The 19001-nt window shown below is 29.7% G+C and overlaps 1 protein-coding gene across 1 annotated transcript; it reads left to right on the top strand.

Annotated features, from left to right (window-relative positions):
• Nucleotides 1-2447: 2447 nt before the first annotated feature.
• LOC131843749 (lysyl oxidase homolog 2) lies at nt 2448-15288 on the top strand. Its single transcript, XM_059192478.1, has 9 exons — nt 2448-2619; nt 3119-3259; nt 5696-5946; nt 6354-6585; nt 7949-8100; nt 9746-9882; nt 13628-13785; nt 14236-14330; nt 15166-15288. The coding sequence occupies exons 1-9, from the start codon at nt 2448-2450 to the stop codon at nt 15286-15288; spliced, it is 1461 nt and encodes a 486-aa protein (XP_059048461.1).
• The last annotated feature ends 3713 nt before the right edge of the window (nt 15289-19001 follow it).

Raw genomic sequence — 19001 nt, forward strand, 5'->3', positions numbered from 1 at the left:
GCACAGCAGTCTTCTGTGATTTGAAAACTAATGTACACATTTTGAATCCATCTTACTATCTTACTGATATTTACATACTATGTATATGTAAATATGAGTAGGATTCAAAATGTATACATTAGTCTTCAAATTAAAGATTCTTTATATTCCGTGTGTATTTAACTTCAAGTATTATTCGAGTATATACTTTACATACTCTAATGCTGTTCTTACTTAGAAGATTGTTCGAGTATATATAAATGACATACATATAAATGAAGATTAAAATTTTACAATGGAGTTAAAATTGAATCCACACGAAAAATAAAAAAATATATCCTTATGTAGGACTAGGACATGGTAGGATAACAATCGATTCCTTGTTTTCTGAGCATTTTATAAAACTATGTTGTTGAAGCTACGCGGACCACAGTAGAAACGTTGTTTCATTGAAATTTCATTAATTTTCAATTGTACGTACCAAGACACAGCTATATCAAGGAAGTTAAGGAAAAGAGTTAGTCTAGTAGTTAGAGAGTCGTGTCGATAGAAGATAATGGGCGGTGACAAGAGCTCCACCGACAAGAGCACGGCTCTTAAATTATGCATTAGGTAGTATCATATCTGTACATCCTTTAAAACAGATCTCTAGTTACAGAAAAATATATTTGATACAAAAAAGTCAAGAAGATATTATTAAGTACGTGTATACAATTTTAAACTCTATTGGTTTTCCTTATAAGTGTTTATCTCTCTTTCAAGTAATAAATAGTTATAACTACAAACAAGTCAATCTGTATATTCTTGAATATATAGCGGAGTAATATTTAGGTCAAATAATGTGCCGCTTCGTAACAGTCGACATTGTTATTTTAAGGAGAAGCATCCGTTGTATATACAATTAATTCTGAATGTACTGTATATTAATGCATAGATTAGAAGTTTGTTTCAGTATAGTGTTGTTCTTTTTATGTCACTGGATTCAGAAACATATGACCCATGTAATGGTAGATTACCATTACCTTCGCTTAACATAAACTGCACTTCATTGTATGGTACAATAAACAATATAACTACGACTACCACTTTCTATGACGTGGGTTGTTTGTTATACTATGTAGACATATACACTATGAAATCTATTTTGAAGAATATAAACAAAAAATTCGAGATGGAAACTTCTTTTTGACGGTTACTAGAAAATAAATAGGTCACTCGATGGGTATCCACCTCTGAGTGTCAGTTATATTCCCCCTAATTGTAAAAGGAAAGTTTGGTAAACCCTACTAATAAACTTAATCTTCTAGTCTCATCTCATTAAAATCAAAGATACTTTGAGAATAATTTAACTAATCCTACAAGACGATGATGGAATAAATAAATAATGTAGACGAACCCACATAGAGCCATCTAGTATCAAAACTAAGCTAACCATGGGTACTAGATAACTGATAGATAATTTTAAATACATTTGTTTTATGAATGCGACATGTAGTGATCGTATTGTATAGAGATCGGACTCACGACCATTAGAAGTAATGCAATTTGTGCTAAATCATTTGGCTATCGTGGTCGGCATTAAGTAAATACAAAAAAATCTGAAATTGAAAAAAAATTGTAAAGTAATATTGTCTGTGAGGTAGTAGTGGATAATATCTGGATCTAATCAACCGATTTTGGAAATTCCAATTCCAAATAAAAAATTTCCAATAGAAACCCACGTTATTTTGTGTATGTCAAAGGCTATTAACCTGAAAATGAAAATACTTTTTCGTTGTTGTCAGAAATGTTTAAGAAAATGAGTACGGGTCAACTAGTTCTGGATAAATTAGTGTGATGTCTCTTACATATCACGGAGAAGGTTCTCCATTTTATCTGTACGTTTTATATCCACACACTTATTAAACTTCAAATAAAACATTATACAAAACTGTCTACGAACTTCAGTTGGTTCGATATTTGTATTTTCCGCTTTCAGCTTCTGTATAATAGAAACTTCTCCTTAAATCATTAACTATATCACCATGTGCATAAATCATCAATATACATCTTGACATTGAACTATCATATATCATAAACAGCCGACTAATTGATTACACTGAGACAATCATCATGTAGAACATGCCAGTTGTCTCGTAGGCGCTGTTATAAAATCATTTCGTTTCCGTATTTATATTTCCATGACGCTTTTAACGGTGTCTGCTACAGTTTTTTTGCATCCAACACGTTACAGCTTGAAATAAAACTAAAAATAATTCAAATTCTAACTAATAACATACATTAATGATTAATTAATTTCATTTTACATATAATTGAATATTTTTGCTTTTTGAATGTTTTTTTATTAAGTTAAAACAGAATACAATGAGCTTCTTACTAAGGAAAAAACAAATTTCATTTCTAGTTTTATAATAATGTCTGAAATAGTAAATATATAACATGTAAAATTAGATAGAAAAGGAAACATCATGAGATTTATTTTATTAGTGTGTGTAATGATAAAAACAGTTGGAGTGTTAAGCAAAGATCTGAGTGAAAGTGAACGGTCAATGAGAGCATCATTTGTTCAGAAACTGTTGAATAAACAAAAGTTCTTGGAAGGAAGAATTAAACTTATAGGAGGACCTACTAAATTGGAAGGTACAGTTCAGTTTCAAAAATGTCTTGTAAAACAATGAGTGAAATAAATAATTACAATTGGAGTATTTTAATAGTAGTATATCATGTCTAATAATTTATAAATATTATATATTTTTAATACGCTACATTTGTATAAATATACGCATAGAATTCTTAATCAATAGATGTCAGTGAATAATAAATTTGAACAAAGTTCGAGAGTATTAGTCAATAAGTGTATGGAAATAATTGTGTTAACATGTTTGAAAATAAAAATCCCAAAATAAATTTGGATAAAGAAAATAGAATGCGTACGGATACCGTGAGTACTGTGTGTGCATCGAGATTTTTCGACATTTTGATTTGACATCACTGTTATTCTAATCAATTTGTGAGCATGTTGAATAAAAGCTAAACTACCTTTCACTTAGACGTTAAGAAAAATAGTTTACTTTTTATTTACCATAAAATTATTCGTAATCTTATTTGCGCATTAAATAAAAAGAACAAATTGTTCTAGGCAATGTCTACATTTACCACGCCGGTCGTTGGGGTGCCGTTTGTGATGATTCCTGGGATAATGCTGCTGCTAATGTTGTCTGCCGTAGCTTCAACAAAACTGGAATAGCCACACATGGAGGACAGTATGGCGAAGCTATAAGTGCGTAATACTTATTATTCTCTAATTATTATAATTATGATAATCTTTTTTTTATAATTAACAGAGTTTAAATTTATATCTTTACCTATACATATCATATATGAAACCAACAAAGCAGCAGCACTGCGGGTATGTCCATATATTTATGCAGACTTGATTGACAATTTGCAGCTACGGCGCATATTATACGTATATATGGTATGAAGTCGTAATACTTATATACGTATCCGTATACTTACTCATGATCAAACGCGTAACATATAATAGAAGACATCATCTTAAATATTTCTCCTTTGTAAAAGTAAGAAATATCTTCTACTTTAGCCGGAAATATAAGATGTACCTTCCTAGGGAGTGGTGATATATGATTTCCAAACTCGAAGGTGGTGTATATTCTACTATGATATTCCCAGATGTTTTTTATATCCATGACTTCCCACTTTGTACCATAAATTCATTTCATATTGACAAACCGTGGCAGTATAGCGGTTTACCAAACTAGGTTACTTCATTGTAATCGCGTTTTCGATTTTCATATAAAACAAATATTTTGTGTAAGAGTATATATATAATCTATTTGTATTGGTACTCTTGTATATCTACATATAGATATTCTACAGAATATAAAATAAAAAAATATTTAAAAGCCTTTTTAGTTCTTGCTTTTGTACAAAGTTATACGGTATTATTACAAAAAATCTGTTAAAACTCGGACGAAACGTGGTCTAAATGGTCGTGGTTTAAACCATTCCTAATGTTAATACCTACTTGGAATAAACCTAACATTATTACGAATCCAGATCTAATAGAGGACTACTTAGTACTACAGTTAAATCGTTCATTATGTATTCCATACAGAAATCAGTCACTCATGTCTGTCACCGTACAATTACGTTCCATTTTACCAGAAAACTGAAAAGATCAAAAATAATATTAGTTCAAAGAAAAATGTATAAACTAAAAATAAATTTATTTCTATTTATTTAGGTCTTCATTATAACTATTTCATTAATATATAATATTTATTAATGTACTATTAGGCTGAAAATCAGTTTTAAATTACAAGTAGGAGTCCTATACGGAGGAAAGGAACGGCGAGATATTTTTATTGGATCGTTCGAATGGTGACTATTTCAAAGTCAAATGAGTGAAAAAATAACAAATAACGTCTTTTATATATTTTTATTGTCGTAAAATTTGCTTTAAATATTTTTAGTTAATATATTTTTAATTTAGTTAAAATATTTTTCCAAAAACTACAACTTACAATAGAATTTTTAAAATGGAGTTTGTATTTTTGCATTTAGACCACTGTTAAACTAACAGGTCTAACTTTAGACCATACACGAATCACGATTTAGAGATAAACTTCATTTTGTAATAAGGAATACATTGGTGAATGGTTTATTACTAGTGCTAAACCAGGTTTATCTTTTTGTAATAAGGCCGATAGTGTTAGTAAATTACAATGATTATTATTTGAGTTTTTTATTTGTTATTGTATTTATTTATTATTATTATATATATTTGTTATAAAGACTTACCACTTACTATCAGGTGGCCCATTAGTTTATTTGCAATACTAATTAAAAAATATACAGGTAATTTGTTTTTTATAGACATATTTAAATACAGATACATCTGAATTTAATATGTCCATTATTTGGTACTTAGAGTACAACCATTACGAGATAGCAATGTACAATGGACAACTTTACTTACAACATTATTAAAAAATGTTGCCCGTATAATATTACAGACAGAAAAATTAACTAATTAATTAGACGTCTGTTGAGTCATGTACGAAATAGAACGATGACGCTATTGCTTTCTGCAGAGACCACTCCAATCATGACATACAATTTTTATTTCTATTTCAAATGAAATTAAATTTGTACTAATATATTGAAACAATTTTATATGGCATGTAAGGCATGCGTCATCACATAAATGACAAAATTTTACAAGTTACCTTTACTCATTACATCTATTTGTTACTTCAAACTTAAAAAAGAGGAAGATTTCAATTCGAATGTTGTTTTATGTGTGTCCTCAGATTTTTATGATGATTCTTTTTTATTTGACAGCTGGAGCATCTTGTGTAACATCATATATATTTTGTTTAATATATATGTAATCAGGATGTGGCCAGTAGTTTTTAGTTATTCTTAATAATGGGTATTTATATTATGAGTTAATATTGTATAAATTGTGAAATATTGTTATGTCATTAGCAAACAATCTGACGTTAAGTGAACGTTAACACTATGTTAAGTGGTAACTACCACCCATACACAGTAACAATACCCATATACAGTAACACGGTACTATGTCAAATTAAAAAGAAAGCTAATGAAACTCAGTTACCTAATATAAATACTAGTAGACTATGAAATAGTATTATCACCAATGACCTAATTATGGTGCCCATTTCAGGAAAATATTGGATGGATGATATAGTTTGCGAAGGAGATGAACGGACTCTCTCGCAGTGTATTTTTTCTGGCTGGGGATCATCAGACTGTGAAGCAAGCGAGGTTGCCGGTGTTATATGTGGGATAAAAACGGAACCTCAGAATTTTCTGAAAAAGAAACAATCAAGTAAAATAATACAAGAAGTTTTAGATATCAGTACTGCGAGTTTAAGACTTGTTGGAGGACGAAATAATCGAGAAGGCAGAGTTGAGGTACGTAAACGTTACCTTTTGATGTTGATTATAGCAGTTTCACTATGCAAGGTAGCAAAGAAAACTTGACAGAATCAACGTCATAGTACAAATTCACATTGATATACATACATTATAAAATATACATAAAAATTATGCAATGGAAAGATTATATATATTTTTACACTGGAAAAAGTCAAGGATAATAACTATCTTGCTATTGATCTTAAGAAAGTAGCTTAAAAAGAAAGGACACGTGTATAAAACTTATAATAAATTGGTAAAATAGCTTTCATTAGCCGTTTAACTTGAATTATTGTAAACATATCAACTGATTACAAACAAATTGCTTCCCGCAAATCACTCCTAAATAAATTAGACTTAAGTATGAAGTATGTTATTTAAGAAACTCTACCACTATGTTTCAGATATATCACAACGGAGTTTGGGGAAGTATCTGTCCAGATGGTTGGACGTTATATGAAGCATTAGCTGTCTGCCGTCACCTGGCTTTAGGCTACGCAGAACAGGCCATACAAAGTGATTATTTTGGTAACTCTACAGTAGTGCTCAGCGGGGTACAATGTCAGGGGAATGAGAGTAATTTATTTATGTGCAGGCATCAACAATATGGTTCAGTCGTGTGTCCTGGCGAAGTAGGTAAGTTTATTTCTTTACAAAAAAAATTAAACAGTAATTTCTTTATTAGATGTTTACTCTTTACGTCATTGGAATGGCAAATATGCGGACAGCCCACCAGATAGTAAGTGATAACCGTCGCTTATGTATTTATATATGAACAATAATAGGGATGTCTCATTATTAGATATGTAACACCTGTGATACGACGTGCGTTGCCATTCCAGAGAGAGGCAGAAAAATGACAGGCTAAGAAGCCTGTCACTTTTGTGCCTTATGGCACCCTACAACCAAAATAAAGCTTAGCTGATTGGCGGCTGAATTAGGTGAGACGGAGATACTCACGCTGACATCTTTTTAAAGCCTTGTCTATTTCTGGTATTGATAATAAATTTATAATAACAGAATCTAAATGTATTAATCGATAAAATTAAATACAATTACGTATTTAATTTTATTATAACTTACTGCTTAAATATATCTCAATCCTTAATAATATGATAATGATCTATATTGGTACGTGACTATAGAAATAACATTGGGTACCTCACGTTCAAAGCAGCATTAATATTCGTATTGGATTCAAATCAAATTTATCACTACCAGCACCAAGTTTACAGGAAAACTTGAATAAAATGCAAATAAGTAACTCTGATAAATAAATTATTTTTTTTAAATAAATTTCATTCGAAAGCATTCCATTTTTTTGTAGTATTAAGAGACATCTAATAAGTGGCATATAGAAAAGCATTTTTATATTTATTTTTATAGAAACTCACAATGAATCTGATCTAAAACGAACAAATGACTAAAATATAAAGGTTTTCGTGTTAGTTAATAAACTTTTATTGGGTTAGATAATATTATTGGTTTTTAATCTACCGTCGTCCTTTCAATGTTAAGCTTCTATACTAAAAGCCAGCAAGAGAACCAAAACACACACAGACAATATGTGTATCATATTGTCTAAATTTAATTAAATCTTTATACCTACCTAGTATTCCATTAAAGTTATTAACGTAATTTTCCCTTTGTGAATGAAATTACTAAGTAGCTGTTTAGTGTCCCGAATATGTTATTAGAAATTTTATAATTATATATATATTCTTTATTGTAATGAAATGCATTATTTAGTTTTTGTTTCAATAGAAATAATGTTAACAATGGAGGACTTATCTCTAGAAGAGATAAATCATTTCAAATCAATAGCGTGGCATAGAAAGTGTTGAGTGGATCAAAATGTGCAAATAGTAATTTAATAAATATGTCATAAATAATTAAAACTAAAGATAAAAATGTAATAAATCTTACACTCCGCAACCGACCGTCTCTTCTGTTAATCAGTCATTTCCATTCATTTTTATGATGCAAACTATCATTCCAGGTCATGTAGCAGGAGTAGTGTGTACTCATCGTTTGGCTGACTTGTCATTAGATACTTTAGCCATCGAACGGACTGCCCACCTTCAGGATGTACCCATGTACCAGCTCCAGTGTGCTATGGAGGAAAACTGCTTGAGCAAGACTGCATATGACGTAAGTTACAAGTCTTCTCCATGGAGAGTTAGGATTTTTAGTAAAGGATACCAATGGGGGGGCCCCTTTGCTATTAATATCAATGTATCTCTTCGCGATTTTCCCTGAAAATCATCGTGGTAAATTGCTGATGATTTCGTTACGATGGTTAAACCGCCCTGATTTCATGCTCATCCTATCATTTTTTCTTTGGTTTCGAGCAAATCTATATCGTAAAAAAACTGAGTTTATTTCAAAAAGATAAAATTAAAACATAAGTCCAGTAAGCTCCACTCGCCTTGAATCACAAATAAACGTTAAATAAGAATTAATATTGATATTTCTTACTCTTTACATCATGGTTACGACTAAGTTCACTGTTATTTGAAGATGGTGGAGTTAAACTATCAATAACAGTCTTGATGTTATATACGTAAGACTGTTATTTCTTATACTGAAATCAGATGCACTTAGATACAAATTTTTGATAGTGGCCAGATTCAAACACTCGATATAAATCGAGGTAGTAATCACTTGACCACATAGATACAAACAGTGAACACCCTTAACACGTTAAAAGCAATAAATTGATTTCGGTTTTGATATTCAATAAGTGACATATTTATTTAGTAACCATCGTAATATTTATTTTTAATCAAATGGGATGTCATTTTGTTCGATGTAATCTTGTAGTATAGGAAAACATTACATTTATTATGTTACATTACTGTAGGATGTATATATATATATATATATATATATATATATATTATACATTTGTATAATATATATATATACACATCCTAGGGGTTAGATAAAATACATCGTATATTATGACATTATTTGCACCTTGTATTTCTAGATGGTATATTTTAACAAAGAAACATCTTTAAATATTTGTCCCTTCGTTAAGTATTTGAAAAGTATTCTATTTACAGAGGTTTATGTAAACCTTAAAATGTCTCGTCATTTTGTTTTTGCTCAGTCAAAAGCTTTCAGACTTGTTGACTTAGTCTAAACTTTAAAATGTTCACATAAAACGTTCAAAGTTAAAATAATCTATACAACTTTATGTATGTATATGTAAAATATGTTATAAAGAGATGTGTGCACCATGATTTAATTAGCCATTTATTTTACTTGATAATATTCTACACCGGTCCCGCGACTACGAGTACAATAGCGTGATATTTATTGCCTATTATGTTACACACATATATACATATGTCTATTTTATGTTTGAGTCATGAACAATTTGTCTAAATTTAGCTAAAATCTACGGATGTGCGCTCTAATTGTGATATTATGTAATATATAGGTACATTACTTTAGATTAATTAAAAATTTATGTTAATAAAATAAAAATAATTAAACGTACCAACTGACCTATAGCTTAATAATTGTTTTATTATTAATGTAAATTGAATATGTGAAGATCGTAATATAGAATCTATTTTGCTATTATGATTAAATCGCAAAGTGATTGTTGAATATGGCTGTAAAAGTTATTAATTGAATATATTATACAAAAAAATGTATACAGCTATTTATCAACACATCCGGAATTCAGTCGAAACAACTCTCTATCTGAAGATCTAATTCTCTATTCTTATAATTAATTAATAATTTAATATTTTAATAATATAATTATGGTAACATAATACAGATCAAAAGAACCAACCCTGACTGGCAATTTGAGACTCGAAGATTGCTCCGCTTCACAGCATCCTCCTTGAACATCGGTAATGACGAGTTTAGACCGTACCTTCCAAAACATCTGTGGCAGTGGCACCTTTGTCATATGTAAGTCATTCAAATATAGCGTATATATTAACCATAATACTAAATTACGATATAAGTGCGTTATGATAATTATAACACATGACGCGGAATTTCTGTAGAACCGAAGGCGAAGGCATAATAGAACCGAGTTTGTTAAATAAGCACGTACTCGTATATCGTGTGATGTTTTAGACTAGATTTTAAATAAACTCAACCATAAAACTATTGTTTATTAGGGTATCTTCTTTAATAACTATGAACTATACTAATCAAATGTTTTTAATTATTTTTACAAAACAATTATACATAAGGTACATCAAATTACTATTTTTACATTTAAATAATATAACAATATATTAACTATATATTTCTCTCTTAAATTTCTATGCAATATTATTACTTTTTTATTTTATGTCAATATTTTGGCGCCAAAGTTATTTCAACTTTTTAAAATGGACTACCGGCAACGGAACAAAACCAAACAGTTATAATATTGAGACAATATTCAAAGTGGGATATTTGCAACAATGATGCACAATGTTGCTTTCCCGCCGTTTCACTTATTTAAAACCTCCAGCCTGCGCCGCGTAGCTGTCCGTTCGAATATTTTTTTTTCCTTTTAATGGCTTGCAGTTCAAATATTTAAAAATATCAATTGAATCTGTTATAGGATATAACACTATGTTTATATCGCACACGTGTTTTATGAGCAGCTTGATATATCGAAAACCGATGAAATTAAATACACTTTGTGAGCTTCAGTATTGAAAAATAATATTAATTGACGTATAAGTATTATATTAACTAAGTATAACTATTACCTAAGTATATTCACACTATTATACAAAACAAATGGGCGACCTTATTGCTGGAAGTAGGTAATCTTCATAAGCCAATATTAGGGCAAAAATGAAAGGACTGTAATCCCAGATCTTTGAACTACATCATATAATATTGATGAGTAGCTTCAGCAATATCATTATGTAATATGTAATAATAAAAAACCTATTTCGACATATACTCTATTAGGTAGAATAGAGAAAAAGACTTTTAGAAAAGTAAATCTAGGACGATTTTTCAGGCAAGACTATATGTACCAGGTTCGTTATATATATTTTGAACCCTGGATAAATTACACAGCGCCTTTTTGTGCGAATCTAAAAAGAGCTTTTGTTACTGGTACGAATTTCTATCAGTTGTCTAAACTGATAGAAATACTTAAACACATAATATACATACACATCAATAAATATGTATGAATAAAGATATTTTTATTTTTATTGACATATAAAACACGCAGACCATTCCATTGAATACAAATGTTTACATTGTGCGAGGATCAAACCCGCTACTAACCGCCAACAAAGTGGTGTGCTAGACCACTAGACCACCGAGGCAATCAGAAATATTAATCAGAGTTACATATCACACAACATAGTAATTAAGTTCTGCCCACAACTTCATCTGGGCAAAATTGTGACCGGAACAAAAGAAGTATCGGGTCAATACCAGATCCTTCTGCCTACACACTAAGTATATGGTTAGCTTTAAGATTTATGTTTAATGTCAGCTAGTGTAAAAGAATAACAGAAAGTAAACAAAATTTTGAAATTATACAGTTAGCTAAGATTAAATTAATAGTTCAATACTATTAAGTCTTTCAAGACTATTCAAGACTTTTTTCTTCTTTTCACTATTTACACGCCACAGCGCCACTTAATTCCAATCTAAAGAGAGCTTATACTATGAGCACTGAAATACTAATAGAAATATTTAAATACATTTTTTAGAAAATAGAAAATAATATAGATACATAGAAAACACATACACATAAATATTTGTAAGGTGGAGTGTTAAACCACTTGGTGTCAGATTATTATTATTAGATACATGAGTCGTATTTGCAAACAGTCTTTGACGAGCACCATCAATATTTTTATAGCGTTGTTGAAAACACGAATACAGAGTGTATGTTATTCAGGGTTTGTTCTCATGTAAACAGTAATGAAGACATTATCCAGAACTGACAATTCACGGGTAATTACCCGAGAAGCGGGAATTTTAATGTGGTAGGATGGCATTTGTTATGATCTGAATAAAGTCTGTAATTTAGCTAACAAACATAAAATAAAAATAAAAATAATTTATTTATGTAGGACATTTTACCCGCTTATGAACATATTTTTTTACCGTACCGTCCAGGTCGGAATGCAGATTCAATTGAGAAGAACTGGCAAGAAACTCAACTAATTTTAATTATTAAATATGATTTAACAGATGTTGAGAATTTATTTAAAGCTAATTCCAGTAGATATATTTTTAATTATTATAATACTAGTTTACAATATTGTAATATGAAAGATTTACGGGATTTATTGGGTAGTCAGAGACGTTGTTAATTATTGTCTCATTATGGTGAACGCAACACATAACATGCACGCATTTCGCTCTGCATTTATATTTCTATTGTTTATAACTAGGAACTATAATAGTCTCAGTGATCTAGCGGTGTAACACACCGCTTTACTTCCGATGGTCGCGGATTCATCGCATGGTACAAACATTTGTATTTATGAGTATGATTTTTTGTATCGGTCTGAATATTTTCTATATACATTATGTATGTATTTACAAAAAAAGTATTTAAGTATTTATATCAGTTGCCTAACATAAGTTCTGCTTACCTTGAGACTAAGGCTTTGTGAGACTTGTCCAGGAGTATTATTAGTATGTTATTAAGGAACTTTATTATTCAGTCTGACCTATTTAAAGTAGACACAAATACTTTAGGTACTGTTCATAGATAATTATTCTTAACTCTATTATAAACAATTTTGATTGAACCAACAATTTTAGTTTGACGATACATAGATATAGAAAATTCCAATAAACACGAAAGTTCTAGACTTATAATTTCGCAGTAAGCAATCCTATAGAAAAGACCTCTTTTACAATAATAATATTTCTACCAAAGAAATACATCAGAAATGAGCTACGTGAATTTGGTATTTTATAAGCACGAAATATTCTATAATACAATTAAAATTCAGAATATTCGACTCAGATATTCAACTACTAAAATTTAATAAATATATATATATATTGTAAAGCTATATAAAAAGTAACTATTGTATATAATATCTATAACATCAAAGATTACTAGTTTCTAATAAGTTTTTATGACTGTAAAACAGATTAAAGACTGCCTTTCCAGTGCCCTTCCTCTAGATTATTTGAGTGTCTTTTGTTTTAATGAAGACGTTCTGGACAATTATCATGAATGTTTACTGTAAACAACAGTTGAAGGTGCCTTCTACTCGTAGACTTTACAAAACCCGTTCACTGACACCTAGTATCTTAGTATACTAAAATATTATATTTAGCACCAAAACGGTACCCAATCTATGCTGACTAATTTGCGTTTTCATTACAGTCTATATTTAAATGTACCATTATATTGCCATTAATTTTTTCATCAGATTTGTAATAAAGTTACTTGTAGTAAGTTAGGTAATAAGTAGGTAGATTACAAATCTGAAGAGTGTGTTTCTTTGTTTGATTGAAAACGCTAAAATACTTTTGATTTGAAAAATTCATTTAGTGTTAAATAACTCTTGTTGAGGAAGGCTATACGCTATATAATATCACACTACGACCAATAGGTGCGGAGTACTAATGAAAAATTATCCAATTTCTTTATTATCATATTGCCGAATAATAAGGAAAAATTATTTCAGCCATTATTAGGCAGAATCTTTTATTTCAGGCATTACCACAGTATGGAGGTATTTGCCACTTTCGATATTTTAGATGCCACTGGCACGAGAGTGGCAGAAGGCCATAAAGCATCCTTCTGTTTAGAAGACAACACGTGCATGCCAGGAGTTGAAAAAAAATTCTCATGTAAAAACTATGGAGATCAAGGTATTTATATTATTATTTTTTATATTACAGTGGTGGCAATCAACCATAGCGGTTATTTGATGGTAAAGGACTACGATTACTAATATTGAGTTCCAATTAAATTACCTTCCACCAACTTTTACTCCATGGTTTCTTGGAAAAAATAACATTAAATAGCAATATTAACCAAGGACACACACAGCGCCATCTAGTCCTAAGCTAAGCAGACCTTGTGTTATGAGTGCTTAACAACTGATACATATACTTAATACCCTTTTTTGGCAAATATAGTAAATACATTAAAATAAATACTAAATATCAAAAACAACCCAGGCCGGTACAAGCAATCGTACTTAAGAATAGAAATGTTTTATGCAAGGAATCGAACCCGTGTCCTTCGGAAACAAACAGTGTGCTAAACCGCTAGACCGCCGAAGATGTTAATAAATAACAAATTTGTTTATACTTCAGGTGTTTCAGTAAACTGTTCAGATATCTACCAATATAATATCGATTGCCAATGGGTGGATGTCACAGACGTCCAACCAGGAGATTATACATTCAAAGTAAGTAGTCATATTTAATCCACAAATATTCCAACGGAAAGTCGTATCTTAGTAGTTTACTTCACAAACTTACAGTTAGAAGATCGGAAGCACAAATCTAAGCAATAATAAAAATAAATAAACTTAGGCACAATTTATATGTCTGACTAACTCTACTGTACTCTGCTTGTACGTACATTACTAGTATTTTCCAATTTTCATCCGTTGTTTCATTCGTCTCACTCATATAGTACACTGATTCTATCGCCCACATTATTATAATAATAGCAATACTAGTTACACAAAAAAAACTTGTTTTCACACGATATTCTAGATATATTAAAAATAATAACATATGGAAATTATGTATCTGTCAACAATCAACAATCCCAATTATTCGATTCTTGCTATATTATTAATTGTGATATTATTAGTTCGCGTTTGGTCTTCATGCCAACTCCATTATTACAAATACAGTATAAATATTAACTAACGAACTCCAGGAAGACATACCTCAAATAATTAATGTCATCCTTCCAGCAGAATTCATCCATCGAAAACCGTCATATATAATTTAGGGAAGATTGAATTAGATAATGGTCTGATGATTCTAAACTTAGAGCTAACGCACAGGAATTAATTTTTACTGGAACAATTAGTAATTATAAATAGATTAATTTATAATAATAAATATTTAGAATTTTGTTACTATGTTACTATTTTATATTTGATACTGCAAAATTTCGATCTTCTCACTCCACACTTATAAACGTGGTTTACAGTTGACTGTCTACCCGCATCATTAGCAAATCACTGAGTTTATTCGAGGCTTTACATCGTCTGTTATTTAATGCAGGTGGCTGTGAACCCTCACGCTAGAGTAGCAGAACAGCAGTACCACAACAACGCCGCCTCCTGTACACTCAGACTCACAGATTCCTACGCATCTGTGTACGGATGTACACTTCAAAGACCTTAGAAGAAACAAAATAGAACAGATGTGACACAACAGACACATGTCAAAAAATATTGACAAACCGGATATATGGATATATGGACCATTTCTCGTTGAAAACGTCTCGTTAAGGATAAGTACTTCACAGGATATAACCCTCGTCAAAATAATAATAATATCTTCGCTTCCACCTTATCATTATTTCGGCCAGGTTTGAAACTGTATTTATTTAATAAAGCTTTAATGCAGAAACATACAAATAAAATTATAAGTGATAGAGTTAACACCTTATGGTATTTTAAAGAAATTTTAAATCCAAACTAAATTAATCAAATTAACGTTCTATTCAAGTACATCTTGAATATACCAAATATATTTTAAACTAGATTAAAAATATTAATGTTTTATTCTAATGTTACGAAACCTGCCCTACGAGGCATTGAAGCCCCGGAGAAGTTCCGGAATAGAGGGGCCTTGCTCTCCTAGATACGATTAAGTGCAGATGACCAAATTATTTGAATTGCAAAATGGTGGCATGTGAAGTCTTATGTTTTCAACCGACATCTATATTTAACAAAACATATAAGGCGGGAGAGGAATTTGTTAGTAATGGAGACTATTGACCCCATTGCAATGGGTAGGTTTATTACTATTTAACCATTTTGTTTAATTCCTAGTAAACTCGCCACGGTTGGCTTTCTGAGTGACTTCATTCCTATCCTCCAGAAGCATGATATTCGATATCATTCGCTCATAAAAACTACTGATTGTCCCATTGGGATTAACAGTCGTGAAAGTGCATAATTTAGTATTTTATAATGTTCTTGGGAATATAAATTGTATTACTTATGTTACTTAATGTTATACTCATAAATTCATTATTCGTTAATCGTTATTGAAACTAATTACATAATTAATTTTATTAAGTTCTATATCGTAACTTAATATTAATTACATCTATTTGGGTCTGTAGCGGTATTTAACTGAATCATTTTATTTAAGAGAGTTTTAATTGAACTATGAAGACAATATTGTAAATCCTTGCTTGAACTTACAAATTATTTTTTATTATACAAATTAAACAAGGTTGGTTATGTATAAACTCGTTCATGGGTAACTATAACTTACCTATTGCCGCCAAGTATCATTTTCATAAAAAAATTAAAAATCTGTATTTAATTTTAATAAATAGTATTCTTTTTACAATTCAAATAAATAAAATATTTAAAAGAATATCAACGAAAATCAACTTCTCTAGTATTGTTATTCTTTCCAAAGAGTTTACCTACGTAATGTCCAATTTAATATTGGCATTGGATTTTGTACGAACGATAATACTGGCTAAAATGGTGTATAAAAAAAAATTTTTGGAATAAAAAAGTATATTTCTTTGTATAGTATTTATTTATTGGCACAACTTATACATACTATCACAATTTCTCAACAGAAATTAAGTAACTTTAATTGAGCACACAATTTTCATTTGTACAATCATATTATTAATTGTACTTAAGAAGTATTACCTAACAGATAATAGTATTTAGTATTAAATACTTGTAAAAAATAACCTATTAATTAAGAATATCAAATTTGAGCACCTGTTTATCCACCTTACAAAATAGTTTTACATTTTTGTATTCTTGTCGTAATTAATTCATAGTTTGATGTTTAAATTTAAGTAGTTAGAAATAGAATGCCCTGTATATAAAAAAATATACATTATATTCAGACTTCTGGCCACTAAGTATTTTCAGCGAATGTTGAATGTAATGAATTATTTAAATTCAACATACCTAATGCTGAAAAATATAGTATAAATATATATAAGTATATATATAATAGTATATATACCAAGAATCAAAGCAGAATTAATCATACAGATATGCCTCTATAATGGAATAGCATTTTCTAGAATAGGGCTTAGGTTTTCTTAATAAAATTGTTTGTTGTTGTTTACTCTTAATGATACCGAAAATTTCTCAGATTAATTTACGGTCAACAGATACTCCAAATGATACCCTTTGGCCTTTCATGCGCCCCGAAAAATTTTGCGGCGCTTGATCGCCTATTGCGGAACCAAGGCTAAATTAATATTACTGACATAATAAACTTAATATTAAAACCTGTTTATTAATACTACTTAAGGAACCAAAATACAATAAATATTTTACCTTTACCATAGTTTTATATTTTATTTTTAAAAATCATGTTTTACACTAATATTTTTCAAACTGTGTACGGGAATTTAATGAACTTACTATAATTTGTATTTTCCTATTTTACACCACAACGAAACAAAAAAAAACAACAGAAAAAAGTTTAAAATTTCCGAACATACTCATATAAATATTAGTCTTCCATTATATCATTAAATAGTGTATGACTTCTTTATAAATTGTTATTAAAAATAGCTAGAGTACTTAAAAGAGGTTGTTAATGTTAAACATGATTTTGAACATGTTAATATTACCTAGACGGTATAAAAAATATAGTATTGTCATGGTTTTAACATTAAATGTCATCAATAAAACTTTGTACTATTTTCTTATATAATGTTTTAATTGTTCCTCATATGTTTTGTCAAATCCGACAATCGTACAGTCGATTACGAAAAGAAGGCACACGATAGCATTGCAACTTGACATAAACATTGTCAAATGGGAAATGACCTTCAGCTACTCACTCATATTTAAAATTGGTACTTATCCAACAACCATTCACCATTTTTTATTAAAAGAAAAATATAATACAGTTTACATTTTCATGAAATTCAAGAACCAATTAATGATGGTTTTGTAATAAATTGGAAGATCCACTTGCATAACCACTCCAATAACCACTGAACAGTAATCCTATTTTTAAATACGTATTACTACATACAAAATGTAAAAAAACTTACAATCTATTATCTCTTGTAATATCTTTTGAGATATCGTTCTAAATTTACAAAAACATGGTATATTTGTTATGTAAATTACGTGACGGTAATACAAAAATACAGTCATTATAATAGACTCCGAGGTCTATTACGCCGCGTATTATATTAACATTTAATATTGAACAAAAATAGCGCCAATATTTTTTTTTTCTAAACATTTTTATTCTCGAAGCGAACGACGCTACCACATGCTACACAGCTATAGGTACTAAATGAAGTTATGAAATAGAGTGGCTCCAGTATACACTCTAGTTCGAGACAAAGACTACCACACTAACCTTTTACCACCTCTAATAAAATCAATTTATTTTAATCTAGGACCAATTTAGAAAGGACGTATTATTATATTTATTTCCATTCTGCATTACCGACATAAAAGTGACTTGTGTACTTATCGTACATTTAAGAATTCGATTTCGGTTACATTTTTGATATATATTAATAAATATGTAAATTCACTGTACCTGAAAATGTATCAAAAACAGTATTTGTATAATAATAAAGTTACTGTCTAGAAAATAAAGGAATGTACTTACACTCAGACATTTTCCCGGCAGTTTTAATAAAACATTCTAAATTTATGTTTACAAATTATTGTTAGTCATGTAAAAGTATGTAAATTATTATTTTACTTTCATGACTAGCTACTTACAGATAAGATTTTTGCAAATACGTCTGTCGCTTTTTTTGTGATTATTAGTTTCTACGTCTGATGTGTTACAGGCATTAATTATACGATATACCCTCTATAATACCTACTCATATCGCCCCATCCCATTTTTAATACTAAATTATTATA

The sequence above is a fragment of the Achroia grisella genome, unplaced genomic scaffold, assembly GCF_030625045.1.
Source record: "Achroia grisella isolate CSIRO2021 unplaced genomic scaffold, CSIRO_AGI_Agris_v1 utg3288, whole genome shotgun sequence".
Classification (NCBI taxonomy): Eukaryota; Metazoa; Arthropoda; class Insecta; order Lepidoptera; family Pyralidae; genus Achroia; species Achroia grisella.